This window comes from Nipponia nippon, unplaced genomic scaffold (genome assembly GCF_047370975.1).
Source record: "Nipponia nippon isolate SJK-2023a ecotype South Korea unplaced genomic scaffold, ASM4737097v1 scaffold_3, whole genome shotgun sequence".
Lineage (NCBI taxonomy): Eukaryota > Metazoa > Chordata > Aves > Pelecaniformes > Threskiornithidae > Nipponia > Nipponia nippon.
The window spans coordinates 89,791,342-89,813,283 of NW_028262347.1; the positions used below are offsets into that span (position 1 = coordinate 89,791,342).

The following is a 21,942-nucleotide window of genomic DNA, read 5'->3' on the forward strand; positions in this document are numbered from 1 at the left end:
AGCGGAGGTTATTTCTAACAAATTTGACGATATCTCATAGCGAAACCTTTCAGTCCTAATGACGAGCTGCAAACAGCTCCGCTTCATGCAACGCCACGGTGGAGACCTGCAAAGAGCTGGGCGTAAAACTCTTGTTGGCGATGCGGTGGTTATTGTTTGGGGAGAGAATAGGACTGATTAGGGGCTGAACAGCTCCTGGCGGTTTCTGTGGAGTTTCCTGAAAGCCTCCGTGCCGAGGGCTGGCCTGCCAAAGCATTGCCAGAGCTTTGCAAGGTGGGAGGCAGGGGGCTGGACCCACGAGGGTGCAGGGGTAGAGAATGAAGTTTACTTAAAGCGGTGGAGGGTTTCTGCCTTCTAACAGGCAGGTGGATTAATCCTGCCCTTGCAGACTGGCTCTGACGCCCGAGGAACCCTTCCTAGTGCAGCTTGCTGAAACTGCTGTGACTGGATAATGCCTGTCTCCTTTAGGACTGTAGCTTGGGGACCTCCCTTTGGGGGAAGGTCTACCGGGTTCGTTTGACTGGCTGTGAGAAAAAAATGAGTGTTTCAGGTTACAAGAGAATTAATTTTCAAAGAAAGGTCTGTCTGAGGTGTCTGATGCTGAATCTTACTCGCTTTGCTGTTGGTTTTAGGGAGACCCTCCTTGCAGCCCCACAAGCCCAAATCTCTTTTGTCAGCCTCTTCTGATGGCAGGACAGTCTAGGTAGGTATTTCCGGATAAAATATAGCTGAGTTTTGGAAAGGCCAATTTTTGGGGCTGGACCTGTCTTATTTAAGATGCTTTGAGGTCAGTGAGCCTCTGCCATATCCAAGGCAGACTCTGATGCTCGCTGGGCTGTATTTGGATGCTGCTTTAGTGGGGCTGTGCCTTGGGGACAGACAGACTACTTGGGTTAACCCAGGAGTGAGGGACGAGCTTGGTGTGTCTGGGTTGTAACCCTATTTCTGGCATTTCTTTTCGGGGGGGATCTTCATGCAAGAAATGGCAGCAGTGCCTCCTCTCCCCACTGTGCCACATGCTTTGGGTGCTGGCTGGCAGCTTCTTCGAGCTACACGTGCGGAAATAATTTTCTGGTTTCTCTTCCTCAAAGCCCAGCCATTTCAAACACTTTTAATCAACCTCTAGGGTCAAGGTGATTTCACCCTGACTTTCAAGTCCACTGATCCTGACTGCAAGTATTCTGGTCAGGCTGCCTTTGAAGATGCAAGGATTATTTATTCCTCTAATTCCCTCTGCGATTTATTCTAATGTTCCCCCGGCATTAATTAAATGAGAGATTCCCCCAGATTGCGTGTATCAACTGGCCAAAGTGCAGCAGGCGCTTTTTTTTTCCTTGCTGATATGGGCCCTTTTTCACTGGAGACCGAACTGAAAACTCAAACTAATTTTGCAGCTGACGCTGAACTACCGTGAGGATGCTAAAAGCCTTCAGCTTACAGAATCCTCACCCAGCTCAAAGCCTTAAGATGTTCAGCAGCTGGGAAATCACCCTTGTCCTGGTCATACACTCTCCTTCGGGCATCTGCTGATGGCCACGGACCATTTTTCTGACCCAGTACGCTGTAGCTATCTAATTTTCTGTTGTCAGCACCAGTGCAGTACAAACAGGTCTGGGTTTCCAAGAGCCTTCATTTGATGGCTCAAACCTACAGAAACAACCGTGCAATCTAGAGGGTTAATTTGCTAAATGCACCCATCCACTCATGGTCATGTCAGGCTTTCTGCTCATCAGATGGTCACGGCTGCTCTATCGAATCAAGGAAACAAAACCTTGGACCCCGGATTTTTACCTGGAGTGTTCATGCATGCTCTTATTTTCATGTCTATCTCTGGTTTTCCTGCAAAATAGCCACTACGTCCCTTTGCAAGTGTCTCCCACTCAGAGCCAGGGTAACCGTCAGCCTGGCTGCTACGGCTGGGCAGAGGGATGGTGGAAGGGAGCCAGGCACGCTCCAGGAGCCTGGTGGCAGCAGGGTGCAGAGTGACAGGCAGGCAGATCAGTGCAAACATCCTTACATCTGCTTGCATATGCCAAGAGCTTAATCCCTGCCCCTAGTCCTGCCTGGCAGGGGGCAGCTCTCATATCGGAAAATCAGACAGAATACATCAAAGAGTGATTAAACTGCTTTGCTTTATTTTATTTTTTTGCCTGAACATGAGAATTGCAGAGTGTTTTCATAACTGGCCAGGACTCCTCCTGTCGGCACCAGTGTCTTGCAGAGCGGTGGTGCTGGGAAGGATCAGCCCATGGATGGACTGAGGGATGACTGCAGACACCTGCTATCGCCTTCTGCCTCCTCCCCATCCTCACCCTACCTTCAGCTGAAGGTAGAGGTTTCCAAAATCCCTGAAGCCAGGCTTCAGGATGCTCTGCTTCCACTTTCAATTGCATTTGTTGCCAGAGCCAGAGTTCACCAGCTTCGTTTGGCTGCCGGATTGTGGTTGTGGTGTGTGGCTGAGGGCAAATTTTAAAGAAAATATGGTCATGGGGCAAATAATTTTTTTTCTGAAGTCAGTAGGAGTAAATCCTTCTGCTCTGCTCAAGGCATTCTCTCATACTTTCCATGATTTGCTTCTTACTTTTGAAAGAAGACGTTACCCTCTGATGTCTGAGAGTCCGGACATGGGAACCAGCTGCTAGTGAGTCTCCAAAATCCTGCTCACCCAAGGCAAGCGATTTTTTTTTGGCAGGCAGGTAAAGCCTAATTAACTTGTCATTATCCTCAATCACGATGGTAAAGGTCAGCAAGCAGATTTTGTGCCTGAGTTGGTAAATTTTTATGGCAATTTTGCAAAAAAACGGCCTAGCATATGGGAATGGGGAAGCAAATTAAATTAGAAACCGATCGTAAGCAAAAGTGAAAATGGTCGGTGGAGGTAGTAACTATACCTGGCTCTTCAGCTCACTTGCACAAGGGGAGGCGGCAGTGATGCTGTTCCCATTTCATGGCAGGGATTGGTGATGCCTTTCCCTAGCTCTTCCAGGCTTTCGGGCATAGGGCTGGCATGTAGCTGTTCCGATTTTAGCAGCTGGTGTTCAATATACAGCAGTGAAAAAGCTGAAAAGCAACCGAGCCGTTTATCATTTCTTTGGTATTAATATCTAAAGCATTGGTATGATTTGGAGGTGGGTTATAAAAATTAATTTGGAATTGCTGGTGTCCTATTCAGCTCCAGCCCTCGGGTAACTACACCTCGGGATATACTGCAGCAGCTCTTATTTATATGGTTATCTCCAGCACAAGGTCCTCCTGTGACAGGAAAACAATAAAACTAAAAGATTAACCATAACCACATAAAATAAGACTTAAGATCTAACTTTATGCCGCCAGCTTACAAAGCTGTTAAGCCTGAAATGATGGAGGAGCACTGATCTAGCTGTGTCACGGCTTTGGCTAGTTGTCCTGTCGGGGCAGACGAGCCTGCCTGCTGTTTGCCTGCTGCCTGCCTGCCTGCCTGCACTGGGAATCATTTCCATATCTTATGGGGAAAAGTCATTCAGTTGTTTCTCCCCCTTCCTTCCAATCTGAGTATTTTAACCCCATGAAAACACGCACTTTTTTGCCCTGCGTTTTGCAAGGAGTAGGGTCACTGCCATGTAAAGGGCCATTTGAAAAAGAAATGCAAATTGAGACCGCGCAATTGAAGTCCCTCATGCAGACAGGCTTGTTGGTGCTGGGGCTTCTGTCGCTCTGATGGGTTTTTCTACTGCTTTTCCCAGGCAAAAAGGAGGGCACAGGCAGCCCACGGCCGATGCCCTGCAAAAGCCCTCCCTCCCCAGTTCCCCGGCTCCTTTGACAGCTTGGAGATGTTCAGCCGCTGAGGTCAGGGCTCTGTTTGAAGGACAGATAATTAATCCAGCAAAGTAATCCACGGCTCCTTTTTGGCAGATTTATGGAGATAGCCTCTGTACCGGGGACTCTGCCTCATCATCTTTCATTTCCCAGGCAAAGCGAGTGACTTGTTGTATAACACGACCTGTTCTAGATAAGGCTTTTCATTTAGGGGAACTCTCTGGTCTAACACAGATTGATTTTCCCTGTGGAAGTCGGAGGGCCCTGGCGCTCTCAGCAGGATCAGGCCTGCAGACGGCAGTGTGTTTTCACGTTTGCTGCTGCTGCACATCGCCTGGGGCATGGGGAATCCTTTGGCTCTCTAAGAGATGGATTTTTATCGTGAATTAAATGGCAATTTAATTAATAGGCAGGAGGGGACTTTGGCCCGCGAGCTCTTGTTAGGAAGGCGTATTGTATGACCGCAGTCTCGTGCTTTGCTTGCTAGTGGTAAACTTTGGGTTTCATTTATTTCCAGGATAGTCAGGAGACTTGATGTCTCTTGGCATAAAGATGTGAAGGTGACCTACGCTGCTTAGGCAGGCATCAAAGGGTTAAACCAGGGGAAAGGGTCCCAGGGCTCTGCAAGATGCCCAAACGTCAGTCTCTGCCTGCCTGACACATTTCAGGTGCGGTGATGGATGGGCCATGGGAGATTGCACAAGGACAATCCATACGTCCTTCCCGGGGCTCAGGAAATCCTGCAGGAGAGAGGGGAGGGGGGGCTTTCCTTTGGTGAGCTGGTCCTTAGGGCTCTTCACAAACCCTTAGGGCATTTTTTTTTTCCCCAAGTTGATTGTTTTAGGAGACTGATGCAGTTTCTGGCAACACACTCTCTTCCTAAAGCTGGTGCATCCCAAGGGAAGCATGAATTAAAAATCATTATTTACACAATGTAATAGAAGTGTGAGTTACAAAAGCAAGAGGGAAGCATGTCTGAAAAGAATTGTTCTCCGTCTTTCTTCTGGTTTTCCTGCTAAGGAATAAAATATCATATATATATATATATATATATATATATATATATGTAAAAATCAGTGCAGTAGCTCTCAGAACATGTTTCATATAGTCTTAACAGATCTGGAGTCCCCTACTGCCATCCTTTTGAAAGTGCAGAATGAACCCTTGAGGTAAGACTAAGTGGCCAAAGAGGTCTCCCAGACCTCAGCTGCTGACACCTCCCTTCATATTTTGACCTGACTTAAAGAAGGCAGGGCAAAGCAAACCTCTTCCCTGAGTCCCTTAAAGCGGACATCAGGGAGGATCCTTGGAAATAGCACCTGTTAATTTTAACATTCCTGTTGCCAGTTGGCCTACATCGTGCTGTTTTTTTCCCACATTCAGATCGGTCAGTGAACTACTAGGGTGTTAAAGTCCTCATAAATTACACTTGCTGGGAGGGCCTTCCAGCGTGATTTAAAGGCAGTCATCTTAGCAGAACATTTCTGTAGGAGGACATGCTGATGGGTGGAAAAGTGCCTCACGCCGAGTTATTCATCAAAGCCTGTTTTTCCACCCTGCCAATGCAAGGGGATGAAACAGCACAAAGAAGAGATGGTGGCTTCAGCCACAGTGCCTCTTTTCTTGGCTCGTTTTCTCCCCGTCTTCCTCCCTGCTGTTAATGATGTTTCGTCATCACATTGGCATCTTGCTTTGGCTCCCTGGCAATCCAGAAATCACTGGAAAGACATTTGGTTGTGATAATGATTTGCATGGCAGGTGGTCCCCCAGTAAATGGCCTTCGGTAATTAAAACTATACATTCTCATTTATGTGCAAATATGAAACAAAAGCATATTTTTTATTTAATTTCTGGGACTTCCTATTTAACTTCCTGGGATTTAATGTGTACTCAAGATGTTGGCAACCACTGGAGAAGGATGAACCTGCACTATCTCTGTTCATGTTGGGGCTAGAGAAAACAACCGCTTCTGAGATGGTTTTTGATGGAAGATTTTCTGAAAGGTGTTGATCCTGGAGATGTGGGGTTTATGTTAAAAGCTGATTCAGACTTGTTACTGGGCATATTACAGTGTACTCCTTTCATGTTCTCCTGATGAGTCTGCCTACTGCTGTGGGAGAGGCAGGAGAGGTGATTTGTGGGTCTCTCAATCCAGCCCAGGCACAGTAGCTGCTAAGAAAGTGCCAATTTTACATGTATGCACCCTTCAGCTGTGGGGTGAGAGCGTGTTCTGTAACTGCTGCTCCACGGTGGCGATGCCTGGCAGCCTGGACCAGCCCATTCTGTCTGCGAATGCATGCTGCCTTCTGCACCCTGTTTATTAGGACAAAATCCTCTGCAAGCTCAGGTAGAGGGTTTAAGTGTTGCACTTAAAGAAATGAGTGAAATAAACAATTACAGTAGTTTTCCCTGCATTGCTCTGCTGTCTTGACTCACAATCCAGCTGTTTGCTGTTTCCCATAGCAGGTTTTAGGGTTAGATTCATGGAAAGAGGAAAGACTGGGAGGAAAAAAGCCAAGCCAGGCAGTGATGGTAATTTGCCTTCCCTTTGAGCCACCGAGCACTTTTTAGATGACATGGGGGAACGGTGGTTGTGCTCCAAGACTCAGCATCCGTTCATGCGATGAATTACACTCAGAGCAGGAACTTTTAAACTCTGTGGGCTCTGTTCTCCTTTCTGGTACCCGGCCGCAGCTCCTGGGGGCTTCGGGAGGGGGATTGCACCTCGGGTGATAAATCTCTCCTTTTATTTTCTTGTACTGTACATTCGCTTCTAAAAAAGGGAACCATGGGCATTTAATCCGAGCTTCTTTTGTGGCTCTGCAAGACCAGAAATTCTGCCGGTTGTGCTAGAACAGGCAATTAAATCTTTTGGGAAAGATGCTAAAAATGCCTGTTTGCAGAGCAGGCATGTGCAGAGGAGGGCCGGCACACAGCTTTGGGCTTGAATTAGTTGTCCTGGAGAGAGCTGCATCCTCCGGGAAGAAGAACAAACCAAAGTCCAGAGCAAGACGAATGGGCACTGTTTTCTAGAGCAGCGTGTGACAGCATCTTGATTTCACCCAGAGTGCAGAAATAAAGCTCAGGTTATAATAACCCCTTTTCCTTTAGAAGTAACTTGTTCCCTTTGAATTTAAGCGTGGGGTGAGGTATCTGCCCTGGCATGCTTCCCTGCGTATTGCACGGGGGCAAAAACTCAAGGTGAAGAGCAGCGAGGTGGTCACAGCAGCTGATGGACTATTTATACGATGATAACTGTGTCTGTTGCTGACTCTATGAACCACATCCAACAGCATCTATTTCGGTGCCGAGGAGCCCTGACGGAGCACATTTTGATTAATAAATTATCCGGTGCAAGGTGTGTGATGGGTTCCCCTTTCACATCTCATGAAAGTCATCCACTCCAAGTTCAGTGGCTCAGCAAGCCCAGGGCCTTTCGGGGATGTGGCTCCCTGCTGCAAATGGCCCTTCATGGGGGTTGCGGGGAGGAATTTGCCTGCGTGGGGGAATCGGCTTCCCCTGGCTGACAGGTAGCTCTTCACTAGAGCTGGGCAATGGCTGCATCTCTCTCTCCTACAGGTTTGAACAATGCTCAAAGGCCAAAGAGATAGGGAGGAAGGAGGAGACATCATTGTTTTTTCTTTTTCTTTTTCTTTTTCTTTTTCTTTTTCTTTTTCTTTTTCTTTTTCTTTTTCTTTTTCTTTTTCTTTTTCTTTTTCTTTTTCTTTTTCTTTTTCTTTTTCTTTTTCTTTTTCTTTTTCTTTTTCTTTTTCTTTTTCTTTTTCTTTTTCTTTTTCTTTTTCTTTTTCTTTTTCTTTTTCTTTTTCTTTTTCTTTTTCTTTTTCTTTTCTTCCCCTGGGTTTGAGCCAGTATTTTTAATGGCCTTTTTAAACTGCGAGAGCATTGGCTGAGGGCAATTAAACATTATGGCCCTCATCTATAAAAACCCTCGTTATAGCAGTGTTTCTCCAAAATTATGCCTATGCCACCATCCGTTCCTCAATGAGCCTGGAAAAACACACTGAATGGGCTACCGCGATCCATCCTGTTGCTCCCAACCCAGTGCCATGTCAGTTCCTGCCTTTCCAGTGCCCTGCCTGGCCACAGTGGAAGTAGGAGCTGCTGCTGTCCCTGTACCCACACACAAATGAAGGAATGGGAAAGTTTTCCTTCTCCTTTTGCCCATGTCATAACCAGAAGCTGAGCTTGTATGTCCTGAGCAAGCCTGTTCCCTGCCAGGTGAGAGCAACGAGTCCGCCAGAAATGCATTCGTATTGCTGTCCCAAAGTTCATTTTTTTTTTTCATTCTCATCTTTCCTCTGTCTTTTTGAGTATTTAAAAACATTATCTGCTCTTCTTTTCTTCTCTCTGCACTCCCTTTTGCTGCCCAGCCTTTCCCTTTCTGCCATGTCTCTGATTCCTGCTCTGGGTCTCTCTCCTGGTCTCCTTTGTCCAGCTCCGCAGGTTTGCAGCAGTAGCAGAGAGGTAGAAGTGGAGCCTGCCTTCCCACAGCACGTCCTTCTCTGGGGGATGCTAACTCCTAGGCAGCATCACATTTATTTTCTGCACCAGCGCCTACCCTGGTTTTCTTAAAGCTGTAGTTGCTTTCCCAGCCCTTGATAGCAGAGCTCCTCCTTTGCTGATGAAAGACAGACCCATTTATTCCTTAGCTTTGCCTGCCCCATGCAATGGAGCTGGATTCTCTGGTTCTCTGTGAACATGCCACATGCTAGTCTGGATGGGGAAGGAGGTGGAGGACATGTAAGCCCTTGTTTAGCAAAAACTGGAGCATCGTATTGGGTTCCTTTCTCAAACCAGGGGCATGGAAATGAAGTCCTTGGTCTCCATCTAGAAATGCTTTGGAGGTTCAGACCAGACCTCAGGCTAGGCAGTAGATAGCTCAAGCAGGGACACGTCCAGCAACTGGTAACTCCTGAGCCAAGCAAGCGATCAGTTCATTGCCTGCCTGGTGCGGAGCAGAAGGTTGTGCGTGCTGTGGCGTGAGCGCTGCTTGTGGGAGAGTGTGCAAGGGGGACACGGAGCAGGGGGGGCAGCAGGGGCACCATTCTGAAGGTCACTTTGCTTCCATGTCAAGTGTGGCCACAAGAGTTCCTGTCTGCGTCATTAAAACAGTTTGCAGAGTGCACACTTGGAGATGGAAAGGTCTGCGCCGTTCCATGTCCTCTGAGAAACAGGATTATCTGGGGATCTCGACTGGATTTGAAATGCCTGCAAAGATTCTCCATCCTCTCTGTGTTCTCCATCTCACATCTGTGCATTGAAGTATCGCTTCAAAACCGGCAATGAAAAAACTGTGTTTTGCTCTGTTGGTGTACCTGGCAGGCAGCGCTGGCCACCGGCCACACAAGCCGTCGGCTGGAGTGTTGGGGCAGCGTGATGAGGAGCTGGCTCAGCTCACGGTGTCCACCTGGCTCTGAAGCCACCATGGGCACAGACCCCTGCGGCCAGTGTGGCTGGGAGCAGGATGGAGCAAGCGCTGGGAGAGCGGTGGAGCAGACAAATGGGTTGAAAGCCATCAGCACCGCCAGCTGCAGACTAAGCTGCGCCTAACCCAGGCTTGGCTTTTTCCTGGGTCAGGAAGCTGATGGAGAGATAACGGGAGAGAACCAGGCAGGGAGGAGAAATTATACAGAAGTGGGGAGGGAAAGACAAAATTGGCTAAATTGGCTATTTTTCCCCCACTTTTTTTTTTTTTTTCCCTTGCTCCGAGGAAAGTGAAGACATGTGAAGATGATTAGAGAGATTTTTGCAAAGAAAGCGTCTCAAGGGAATGTGCATTGTTCAGCAGTGCGAGTACTTCAGCGGGGATCACTGGTCAGAGGAATAATGCAGCGGTGGTTGGAGAGGCATTGTAGAGGAAATTATGAAAGGCCTCTGAGGGATGAGTTTGGAGACACCTCTTTCCCTTCTGAAGCTAATTTGCAAAGCTGGCAGTTCTCTGCTAGCTGAAAGGCACCCCAGAGGGCATCAGATGCATATCTGCCATTGGAGCGGTGTTGGGGAGGCTGAGCTAGAAAAAAGCCTCTGTTGTGCAGCCTGGGAGGGTATTTGGGTCCCTAATTTATTCATACATCCTTTAAAAAATTACTGTGGTCAAATATGAAACACATAACCATTTTTAGGACACGGCGCTCAATGCTGTGTTTACTCCTTTGTGTCAAATTCCTGCCCTATTGACCTATTTCCACTAAAATCCATTGGTCTCTGCATTTACAGCAAAACAGTATTTTGTGATTAAAAAGGTATGTTATCACACTTTATATTAGGAGGAGTGTACCAAGATCACCCTGATGCATAAACTTTACCATGGCAACATGGCATCCTGGAGCATTTAAATGCCTTGCAGCACAATTCGATATATCTCGTGGAGTGTCCTTCAAACCTGGTGTCAGAAGAAGTCTCCTAAAGAGTCAGCCATAAATTACAGAGCAAAAGTGGGAAGTCAAGATGAAAAGAGGGGAATTGTCCAAGGGAGGAAACTAGAGATCTTCACGTAAGGCAGCGAAAAGCTAGATTTAAAAAAAAGCAAGGCTGACACTAATATTTTAAGTAGCCGCGCATCAGTTCATTAAGCTGGCTAGCAGTCAATGGGCCATTTCGGATGGAGAGAAGAGAGGACCAAGGACAGAAATGGGAGGCATTCAGTCCAAGAGGAAGATATAAAGGCTCAGTAATGGGGGAGAAAGATGTTACAGCACTTAGGGCTCTGGGAGAGAGAGGAGATGCTGGCAGCCAGCGACTTGTGAAGGCCAGGGTGGCTCCTGGGGCTGGGAGGGAGGGGAGAGCTGGACCTGGAGGCTTCAGCCATCCTGCGAAAGGTGCGGCCGTGGTTAAACTGGATCAGAAGGGAGCGAGGTGGAGGCTGAGTGATGGGAAACAACTTTCTGCGGCAGCAGATCTGTCTTGCAGCTCCCTTCCAGGGAAATGACAAATGTGTGTGTTCCATTCATGCTGAGATATATTGAAAAGTTGTTTTTTGTTGGGTTTTTTTTTTTCTTTATTTTTGACTGGGATGAATATAGTGTACCTGCAGGGTTTCCCTGCTCCCATTTGGGGCTGGATCAGGGGTTTCTGCATACCATGAGACGAGGAGGAGAGTGGTGCGGGTAGCCATATGCCTGTGTGTAACCTCCTTCGTCATCACTAATTCAGCAGCCTCCTCCGGTATTGTGTCGGGCCAGCATCAGGTATCCTAGGCTCTACAAACCAACGGCTTTCTTTTGTCTGGCTGACAGAGAGAGCACCTGGGACTGTCGCAAGGACATTCCCAATCCTTTTAGCATCTGCTGGCCGTGAGACTCAAGTGTTGTCTTAATCCTCTCTGGGTGTCTCATTCCAGAGAAGGAGTCAAGCTGAGGATAGGATGCTCGATGGAGGCAGCACAGCCCTCCATGCCAACCTGTCTGGTTGCTTACACATAAGGCCAAATTTGGCTCAAGTAGAGGAAAACGAGGCAGCTGCATGGGGTCAACACATCTGGTAAGAGCATAAAAGCAGGGCAAGTGCCTATAGTACTTATCCTAATACTCTCCGTGGCACCAAATACATCCAGCTAAGAAAATTCCTGAGCTGCATGTGGCTTCTCTGTTGATAGATTTTTTTTTTCTTTCATTAACCTCCCTAGTCTCTTCTTGAATACATGTGGACTTTTATCATCCTCAGCATCCTCTGGCAAGAGACCTCACAGTTAAACTACTGCTTGTTATGCGAAGAATTAATTGTGAGGTTGATTCATCTGCGTCTTCCTCTGATTAACCTGGACTGATGTCCCTTAACTCTTGTATTTTAAGAGAGAGGCCTTACGCACCCCAGGGACATAGTGCCCTGCGAATGCAGGCCGTTGTTCAGAGGGGAGCACCTGGATTTGGCCCTAGTTTCAGCATATTTTAACCAAAACCCTTTGAAATTCTTCGGCTGCCTGCTGCATTTGCAACTTTATCGGCTGTTAGAAGGAAAGCACTCTTTTGAGCCCTGAGTTGGGGCAGGTGAGACGAGGAGAGGACCATTACAGCCATTAAATTTTAAAGCACGTTGAGATAATGTGCAGGGTTCACAGAGCCCACTGCAGTCTGTGTTCAGCTTGGAGCTCCTGGCCTGGCAGCGGCTCTGCTCTGTAAAACCTCTTTTCCAAGCACCAGATCTGGTCATGCATGGAGACTGGCAGAGGAAGAGGCTCGTGTCATCCTGCTTCCCTCTCTGTGTTACCCCCCAGTGCCATTTGGCATTGGTGGTACCAGCTGCTTGTGCTCACACTGCCTGTTATTTTTCTCAGGTAACACCAACAGCATCTTTGCACTGGACTACATCAGCGGAGCCTTAACCCTGAATGGGCCGCTGGACCGGGAAAACCCCTTCTATAGTGCTGGATTCATCCTCACAGTGAAGGTGAGACCTCCTCCACCCTGAAGATGCACTGGCAGAGCAGGATGGGGAGGGCATCCTGGCTGGGGCAAGTTCTCCAAGGTGGAGGCACAAAGCTGGGATATGTTGCTCCTGTGGGCACCCAGAGCTGTGATGTGCTGTTCCACGGCCAAGCTAAGTGCAATGTTTAACACAGCCCGCTTGTATGGTGGCTCAAAACATGGCTGCCCCTATATGAATGTATAGAGCCAGTTTTCATGCCCTGCCTGGCCTCCAACTAGATCTCTCTGTGGCTGTATCTGCTGGCAGCATGCCGATGCGCTGGGATTGCAAATAGCAAGAAACACCTACATTCAGGCACCTGAATTGTGCCTATTTCCCAGCTTTTCGCCCCCAAACCCCAGAAAACCAGGAACATTTTGTCATGTCAACAAGCAACGGTGTAAGAGGGCATCATGTGCATCTGCCCTGCACAGGGAGGGAGTGATGCTAAAAGTTGCCTCATCAAGAAAAGGCACTGGAGCGTGGTCTTGCAGCCCCACCAGTCCCACGTCAGAGCAGCTCCCCAGCTCCACTCACAGCCCTGTAATTAAAATCAATACCAAGCTGGGCAGCTGGTTGGAAACACATTTAGAAGTATAGATTCTGCTGGGCCGGAGTGGGGAAAAATCAGCATTGTAGGAAGGGTCATTGATTGGGAGGGCAGCAGCCAGCACATCACCTTGTTCTGGCAAGTGCGGTGCTTTGTCGGGGAAGCAAAGGGACAAGAAATTACCCCTCTGGGTCCCAGGCACAGGTTGTACTGTGAGGCTTTAGGCACAGGGAAGAGATCCGCATCCATCCCTAGTATCTCTTGGTTTGGGCTTTTATAGTTTAAATTTAGTAGAAATCGAGAAAGGGAGGATTGTCTGTTTCTAACAGGGACAAAAATATCTATTCAGTCTTGGAAAGGTTTGTGAACCTGAAAACTTGCCCGTTTTCCTGCCTGCATGATAATGGTGTTCCAACTATATTCTGTTGATCCAATAGATTTTTATTTCCTCTCCCCACAAACTTTGCATCCTCCCGCAAATGCCAGCTCTCTGCGGCCCGCATCCCCAGGACCCAAAATGTTCTCTGCTGCTCTCGTCCTGGAGCACGCAGTGAAAATACAGCTGGATTGCTCCTTGTTCGGATCAGCCTGTTCTGCTGTTGTGTGCAGAAGCAGTGAATAGCAATGAGCCGTGTGGGTCGTGTTAGCGTTGCTTTTCTGTGCCCACAGCAAAGCAAGATTATCCAAAGGACAAGAGGAGGGACTCTGCTTGAAAAGGCTGTTTCATGAGTCTTGCTTCTCTGGCAGTAAAATCAGCACTCTTTCCTTTTGGGAAAGCAAAATCAAAGTCCTTCTTGAGACAGAGGTGTGATATGGAGTTGTGACTCAGCTCTGTATTTAGACACATGTTGCCAAACCTATTTTAAGGTCTAAACCTTGTTTTCCTCTGTTGCCCTAGTTTTCTGTCCCTTCAGTAGTACTATGGTGGTTAGCTCCCTGCTCCTGGTCCCACCTCAGGAGATGGCAGAGGAGAAAATAGGAGTGCTCTTTGCTCCATCATGGCTTCCCTTATTTTGAGGGCTGTCCCTCGCATCTCACAAGGCAATTTTTTGCTTTAAATGCTTGTGGCAGGGAAATCGGCTATTCATCCCCCAGCCTGACTCTGAGTCCTGACAACCCGTTGCATGATAGGGGCAAGTGACAACTTGGCCACAGCCACCCCAAGGGAAATGTTAAACCCCTGCAAAGGTTTGCAAGAGTGCAAAGAGGTCTGAAGCGTGGGTGGTGGGAGAGCTGGGTCAACATCTGTGTTAATGAGTCAGCAGTGTGGAAAGGTGCTAAAGGTTAAGGAGCAATGGCAGAACCAACTGAGCATCCTTCCTTGGCAAGGTGGAGGAAGCAAAAGAGTCTCTAATCATGGCACGCACGCTTTCTTTTACATTTATTCTTTGAAAAATGAAGGCTGCCCTGTTGCTTTCTCTCCTTGCAGGGGACAGAGCTGAACGATGACCGCACACCCTCCAATGCCACTGTCACCACCACCTTCAACATCCTAGTCATTGACATTAATGACAACGCGCCCGAGTTCAACAGCTCGGAGTACAGTGTGGCCATCCCGGAGCTGGCCCAGGTGGGCTTTGCCCTTCCCCTCTTCATCCAGGTGCAGGACAAAGACGAGGTGAGGCATCCACCGCCGCGGGCACTTCTGTCCAACTGTTGCAGGGTAGCACTGGTGTGGTTTTTGGGGGTGCAGAGAAGGATAAGTCACCGATTAACTTGTGATGAGGTGCATGGTTATGTCCCGATACCCATTTTTTCAGCTCTTACTGCTGCCCTTGCTCCACTTGCTCGGTCCCCCGAGTGCAGCCACCCTCCCCAGAGTGCAGACACAGCATGTGCTTTAGTGCAGTGAGGATTGCACGGCCACTGAGAGCCAGAAAATAGGATTGTGCGGGATGCTGATTCTCGCCTGCTTCCGAGAGCTCGTCAGGCAGTCCTTTGCCAGTCTGTTTTAGAAAGGGAGGAGGTTTTCTGCAGGGCTCCCAGGGGACCTGCCAGGGAGGGGAAGGAAAGGAGCCCCGGGGCTCTCTGCCCTGGTGGGGACGTGTACTGCTGCTGTCAGGGGACGAGGTAAGAGATGCCTGCTAGCATGGGGCTGGAGGAAGCGTGGAGGGACTGGGATACCAGCTCATCACTGCAAATGATCTGGTAGCACTGGAGGCTTGTTCCTCCCTCGTGTTAATGGAGCTCCTATTTGTTAGGTGCCGGTCCGTGCCACACAGGGATTGCAGCATGTTTTCCAGCCCTGGGCTTGCAGCCTTCAATTACTCTGATTATTTGACTTGTGCAGTTCACGACTGGCTGCTTCTGTGTGCCGGTACCCTCCAACCCTGCCACGCTGCCTCGTGTTTGCTTCAAAGAAGTGCTGACACCTCATGGTGAACTTTCCGAAATCCCTCGGAAAGGCTCTGGCTGCTGAGGCTACAGGCTCCTGCTGTCCCTATTCCTCTTCAGGCCGAGCAAGAAACAAGAGGGAGAGGGTTTCTCAAAATAAATGGCATCACCAGGGTGTTTTCCTGATGCTTCAGGTAAACGATGTGATGGTACCGAGGAATACGAAATGGAACATCTCCCCCCACCCCCTGAAATCCCTGTGGGTCGATTAAAATATGCATCTTCTAAGATGCCTTTGCTGGCTGAAATGGTACATTTGCTTTTCCCCTGCCCTGGGTGGAGTTCACCAAGTCTCGCAAAGCCACCCAGAAATCCCATTTTTTTCATGTGAATTGATTATGACACAGAACTAATAATCTACTTGTGACATGGTGTCGCCATCCAAGAGTTACGAGTTCAGCCTGAAGAGGTGCAGATGAGCAGATAAAGAGACTGTTTTTTCTTGAAAATGTCAATTGCTAATAAAGAAGATATGGATATGACAGATGCTTAGGATAGTTTCTGAATAGAGCTGCTGTTGTGCTTTCTGAGAGATGTCAGCAGATCCGTTCTTGAAGGGCATTGTAACACTTCTGTTTGTGCCAGAAGGATGAAGGATCTGTCATTATTTCTGGTTAAAAGCTCATTTTACTGGAGTGACTCCCATTCAAGAATTCACTTTTCAGCCTTGCTAATTTTAAAATGGGAGAATAAAAAATAGCCTTGCCTTCCCAATCGCGCCAGCAAAAAATAGACTAATTCTTTTGGTGTATTTCTTTAACTTCCTGAGATTTCCCCAGAAGAATTGGCTGAGATTTTTAAAACTGCTGAGAGAGGACCTCTTGCGCTAAGGGAGTCTGAAGGAGTTTTACTGTACACGTCTTTGGAGACTGTCATATTAGCACGGATTGCTTTGACCGTAGCATTATTTTCACTGATAAGAAGCGCAGGAGAGCTGATGTCTTGGAATATCTGGAGGGAGGAAAGTTATAAGCAATTGGAGGGTTTTTTTACTGCATTATCCTGTGGTGGATCTTTCTTATTTCCCCTCATGGATGCTTGCAAGTGGATTAACCATCAAGGTAGCACTTTGGGGGAAAAAAATGGGGAGAGGATACCCGGGTGGTGAAAAAGGTGTATATGAGATAGAAGTGGGACTGCATCTGCAGCCAGGCTTGTTCTAGCACTGCTTCCCAGGCAGTGTATTTGTAGAAGTCCCAAGACCCCCAAACTTTTATTACAAAACTTACAGAAAGGCAAGATGGTTGCCTGACAGTGATATTTTGGATGCTCAAGTACCTCATGAGAGTTGCGAGGCTTTTACAAACCATCTGGATTTGAGGTAGCCGAGATGATGCCAGGCTCTCTCGGCTCTCTGTGGGTGCAGGGGTAGAAGGATGGGACAGCGAGGGCCAAGGTCTTCAGGCAGGGATGTGACTGAGGATGTGGCTGACAGAAGCTATTTCACCAACACGGCCTTCACACTGGAGATGACACTATTCATTTGTGTAAGGGGCAAAGGAAAACAAGAAGAGAACTATACACGTCTCCAGGGAGAACAGCTAAATAAATAAATGAGAGCAGATGGATAGAGACACATCAAATCAAAGCTAGAGTCTTCAGGAAGATCGTTTTGCTTTAGTTTTGTCTCCTGCCTCCCAACCTATGTCGTTAAGTCCTGGGAGACTCCCTTGGCAGGTTGGTTTCTTTCTTGAGCCAAGCCATCCAGCCTCGTTCTGGCCCCTTCAGCAAATTTTGACGCTGTTCCTTTGGCCCTCACACTTGTTGAGGTCCTACTTGGATGGAGAAGCCCACGCCTGAACCTTGCCCCACACAGGGGTCCCGTGGGGTTGGGTGGCTTTGGGGAACCTGCTTGCCATCGCACCCCGGTTGTGTCTTTGTAGAGCTGGGGAAAGGAGTGTCGCGTGGGTCTGGCCCTTAAAACACACTGCGTGGGCTGCCAAGGCCATTAAACAAGAAGGTGTTTTGTAACCAGGCCCACATGGTCTTTTTAAATGGTGGGGTTTTGGTGTTTCTTTCTTCTGGTGTGTTTTGCACAAACTTAAATGATTGCTTTTTGAAGGACTTAGATTAAACGATTCAACAAAGCACTTAAAAATGTATTTATGTTGCACACAAGACCACGCTTGAAAGCATGCGCTTGATTTTACCTCTGTGTTTAAGTGCCTTTCTGGAGCTAGGCTGGCATTAACATCTCAGACCAGGTGCCTAAGCAGGGTGCCTCCAAGGAGAAACGCATTCCTCTGAGCCTGTCCCTTGCAAACTCCCAGCTGCCGTCCCTCAAACGTGGTCATGGTCTTGCTCCAAGAGGAGCTGGCTGGAGGGTACAAGGTGGGACGGGGAGCATCTCAAGAGGATTGAGCTGAGATGACCCCAGACAGGAGGCAGCCAAGAGGTGTTCAACTGGGTGTGCTGCCTTTTCTTTTTGCGTTCTCTACGGCTTATTAAAAACACTTAAATGCAAGAGAAATTGGTACACAGGGTTTGTACAGGGCTTTGGACCCAGCCTTCTCTGAACCAAGAAAAAAGCATTAACCTCTGTGTAGCTGAGTTTCTCTCTCTGACAGATAGACAGCAAACCACTTGAATACCTTTCAAAAGCCATTTGAGAGCTGTTTATGAAAACCTGTGAAAGTTTCCCAGTATTTAGACTGAGCCTATACTCAACGGGATACCGCAGAAGACTGATATGTATATACGCTCCCAGGCTGGGTTTGGATTCTTCTCTTATTCACGTTGCGATACATCAGCAGGGACGAATAAATCCTGTGTATGAGACAGAAGATTAAAGCCTTGAATTATCCACTTTTGCAGCAAGGTTTGTTTCCAGGTTGAGAGCAAGAGCACCAAGCCTGTGGAAGAAGTTTGCATTAATTCGGAGGGCTGGTTAGCTCAGGGTCATCTGCTCCAAGGCTGGCTGAGGTGGGGGACATGGATATCCTTTCTGGATTTGATGGTATTTTACAGCCTGATGCAGTTTTTTAAGGAGAAGGCAAGGGCTTGGCCATGCAGGAAAAGGAGCAGGGCATCCTTCAGGGCATCCCCCATTTGAGCGTCCTATCACTGCAAGATCCACAGAGGTATATTAAGAGAAACGGCAGCGTACTTTCCGAGGGCACGCTAGAGAAACCAGCTCTTCTACCGTGGCTTTCACTTGATTTTCCTTGACGTGGTTGACTGAAGAGGAAGAAAAGGGCAGAGGCTGTATAAGGCACAAGTATGATGGTCTGACATTTTAAAATCATTTTGAAACAATTCTCCAAAATAAGCATATTGAGGAAGATAAATGGGGAATTTAAAAAAAGAAAATCCAGGCCATGGGAATACATGGTATTTGTTGCATAAAGCTACATCAGAGACTCTCACAGGGATATCGTATGTGCCCATGCGTGTGCAGGTGCAATATATGAATCATCCGTAGCATATATATGCATATGACAGGCACGCGGACTATAAATATGATCTACACGGCAAGGAACTGTAAAGGGGAATTGACAGCACTCGAGTATTCTCTCCCAAAAGTGCCAGCTGCCAGTCGGGCTGAATTAGATTTCACAGGGGTTTTTGCAATACATGGAATTCACCAGCAAATTACCCTTAAAGAGGGAAAATCAATCATTTGGAGCAGAGATAAGCTGAAGGCGAGGCAGCCTCGGATTGATCCCGTCTGTGCAGGCGTGTGTGGAATTCAGTAGATAACCTGGGGAGAGCGGGGAAGGAGAAAACTCCTCTGGGAACGGGGGAGCGGGCAGGGACTGCCACTTAGGATGGACAGAAAGAAGGGAGAAAAGGGCTGCCAGCGTGGGGAGGAGGATTGGAAAGGCTGGGGAACATTTTGCTCCATGTATCCTGCATCACCTGCAACCCCAGTGAGGTCCTTAGGGATGCAGGGGACAAGCACCCATGCGCAGTGAGCCCTCGAATGGGTCATTGATGCTGTTGTGCTTGGGTGCTGGGTGAGCAATGGGTGCTGGGAGCAAACAGTGGGTGCTGGGAGCCTCAGCTGGCTGGCTGGGCAGCGGGAGAGAGGCAGGCAACTCCAGAGGGGTTATTCGGAGCACTCGAGTTAAATGCCTTGAAGTGGGTGGAGAGAATAACTCTCTTTATGCCGTGTGTTTTCAAAGGAAGGATTAAGCATTATTTGTCTCTGACTAGCTAGAACTAGGCATAAGGTATACAAGCCGTACAAAGAAGCACTAATTGCTTTTTAAAAAAAAAAACCAACTCTTTTTTTTCTCCTTCCTCCTCCACCACTCCTGAACTCTTAGCACTTTCCTTTCTTTGCAAACTTGCCAGAATGAGGGATATTAAACACTCCTCAGCGTTTTGTAGGTAATAGCCCATGCCTAGAAAGTGGCTGGGAGGAAAGTTGGAGTTATGCTGGACTTTCTGCTTCAGAAAGGCAGGGCTCTCCATTTTGGAAAAGCAAGCTGCAGCTGAGCTAGGGTAGAAGGAATTGAAGGGAGCCCTGTACCGAGTCAGCATAAAGAGAAGAAAACTGAGGATGCCAGGCTGCTTTTCCCAAATCTAGCTCACTTTGTGCTGAAAAAGATTGCAGGCCACCAACCTACCTAGGCACCACAGTGATTTCAGAGTGGTACGGTTGAGGAAGGGTTGTTTGTTTGTCTAGGGTTTTGTTTTGTTTACTTTGAGTTTTTGTGTAGCCATCGGTAAGTGATGCTAAACACTTGCTTTGACTGCTGAAAGGTTGAATAATTTCTAAAACATTTCCACGTGCACTCCCATGAGGAAGGGGCTGGGTGGGAGCAGGAGTGATGGATGAAGGCAGTGGGTGATGTTGGGTGAAAAAGCAGGGATAAAGCTTGTGATCCATCCTCAGTCAAAGCTGGAACAGCTGATGTGGCTGCTCCTGGCCTCCTGATGTGAGAAGGTGTTCCCTGATTCATGGTGAACCGTGCCTCGTGACTGCGTCTTGCAGGCTGGGAGAGCAGACTTTTGGCCATGATTCATAGCAGGTGCCCGAGCAGGTCCCACATGGTGCCTGGGGCCTCTAGAGGAACACGTGTACCCACCTCCTGGCATCTCACACACCTGTCCTTGCCTGCCGGTCCGTGCTGTGCTAGCTGTGCCCAGGGATGGTCTCCCCTCTGCTTCAGCCCCCTTAAATATTAAGAGGGGGATTGTGCACATGGGGCTGGCAAACTGTTTCATCACAAATTTTTCAAATACGAAGCATTTGGGGTAGATCAGTCAGCGGCTGCTTTTTTGGAAGTCAGGTATCAGCATGAGGTTGATGCTGGCATTGTGGCAGCAGGGACACAATGCGGCTCCTATTACACACTCGGAGGAATATGCACGCGAAGAACAAAGTAATAATTATGCCCAACTGCAGCTATGATTGTCTTTTAGCTGAATTGACATGAAATTTCCATCAGTTGCGGCGCCGGCTACGGCTGGGAGGAGGTTTGATTGCTGGGAAGGAGGCAGCGGGCAGCAGCCTCGAGCCACGGCGAGTGCTGGCCCCGTGTGCTGGCACGGGATGAGACAAGCTGGGAAACATGCGGCCGTGTCCCGGCTTTGTGCAATAACGAACTTCCCTCTGAAGCCCATTTCTTTATGGCTCAATTTGTTTCGGATGGAGGGTGCATGCAGACGGGTTTATTATTGTAGGGTTGCTAAGCTTTGGCAGGTTGCTCGTTAATTTATGCCTCTAAAGGAAGGCAAAGGAGCCAATTTGTTTTCAGCAATGGGAAAAACATCAAGCAATACAGGAGCTGGTGGGTAAGGGGCTGGAGGGGGGAAACAAGCAGGTAAAGCAGGTTGTGCACCAATAGCACACCCATGTATCCTATGCTCATCCTCGGCACCGCAAAGAGATGATGCTCGGCCGTGAGCCCACCACTGCACACCAGGACCTTTGCGAGCCAGGGGAGACAGTGTTTGGTTTTGTTCTTCACAAACACATTTCAGATCTGTTGTTTGCTCTGGGTGGCAGGAGCAGGTAGGAAGGGGTGAGGAAAATGTAAGCAGCTCCCCGTGGCTTCCTCTGGAGCGGGGGTACTAGCTGTGAGACAGGCTGAGCCAGCCCCTTCTGCTGGGCAGCTGATAACACCTTGAATATTCAGATTTGCTTTCAGCCATCTGCAGGGGGCTCGCAGGCTCCGGGAACTAGGAGCAAGCGAAGCAGCATGGGGGCAGAAACAAAAAAATAAATAGTTGAATAATTATATAAATGGCAACTTGCAGCAGCCCTCCCGAGAGGCAGATGTATTCCCCTTCTCCAGACCTCACATGAGGAGACTGAGGCACTCAAGGGGCTGCTAATTAGGGATGGTGGGTATCTGGAGGCTGATCTCCTTCCCCAGCTAGAGGGGAATTAATCCACCCAGCTCTCTTCCCACAAATACTTGGGTTTCTTTTGATGTTTCAACTTTTATCTCATGCCTCCAACAAACTCACTCCTCTCCAGCTTCCAAGAAAATCCCTCGCATCTTGCCACCACAAAAGGTGCTTTTGTGTACTGCGGGGAGGGCACTGGGCCCCAGGAGAGACACCAAGGGCTCGGCAGCAGAGCTGGGCAGAAATTCCTCAATTAAATGTCTTTTTGTTGCTAGTGGAAAATGGTCGTTTGTTATAAATTGGCATCGTAAGGATAGAGTACAAAATAACAGCTTGGGGAGTGATGCTTCCTCCTGCCGTTCTCTGTATCTTCTGCTCCCTCCCTCCCAGGCTGTGTACTGGTGTCAGGGAGCATCCCTCATTCATGCCGGGGTTGGCACGTCCCAGTTTGCCAGCAAAACAGCTTTTGGAAGGAGCCA

The 21,942-nt window shown here is 48.3% G+C and overlaps 1 protein-coding gene across 1 annotated transcript in view; it reads left to right on the forward strand.

Moving 5' to 3' along the window:
- Window positions 1-21,942, forward strand: part of CDH23 (cadherin related 23) — a 216,835-nt gene that overhangs the window by 109,786 nt on the left and 85,107 nt on the right. The window contains exons 10-11 of the mRNA XM_087764332.1: window positions 12,089-12,201; window positions 14,199-14,387. Coding sequence (XP_087620458.1) covers window positions 12,089-12,201; window positions 14,199-14,387 — 302 coding nt within the window. The remainder of the gene's footprint in view (window positions 1-12,088; window positions 12,202-14,198; window positions 14,388-21,942) is intronic.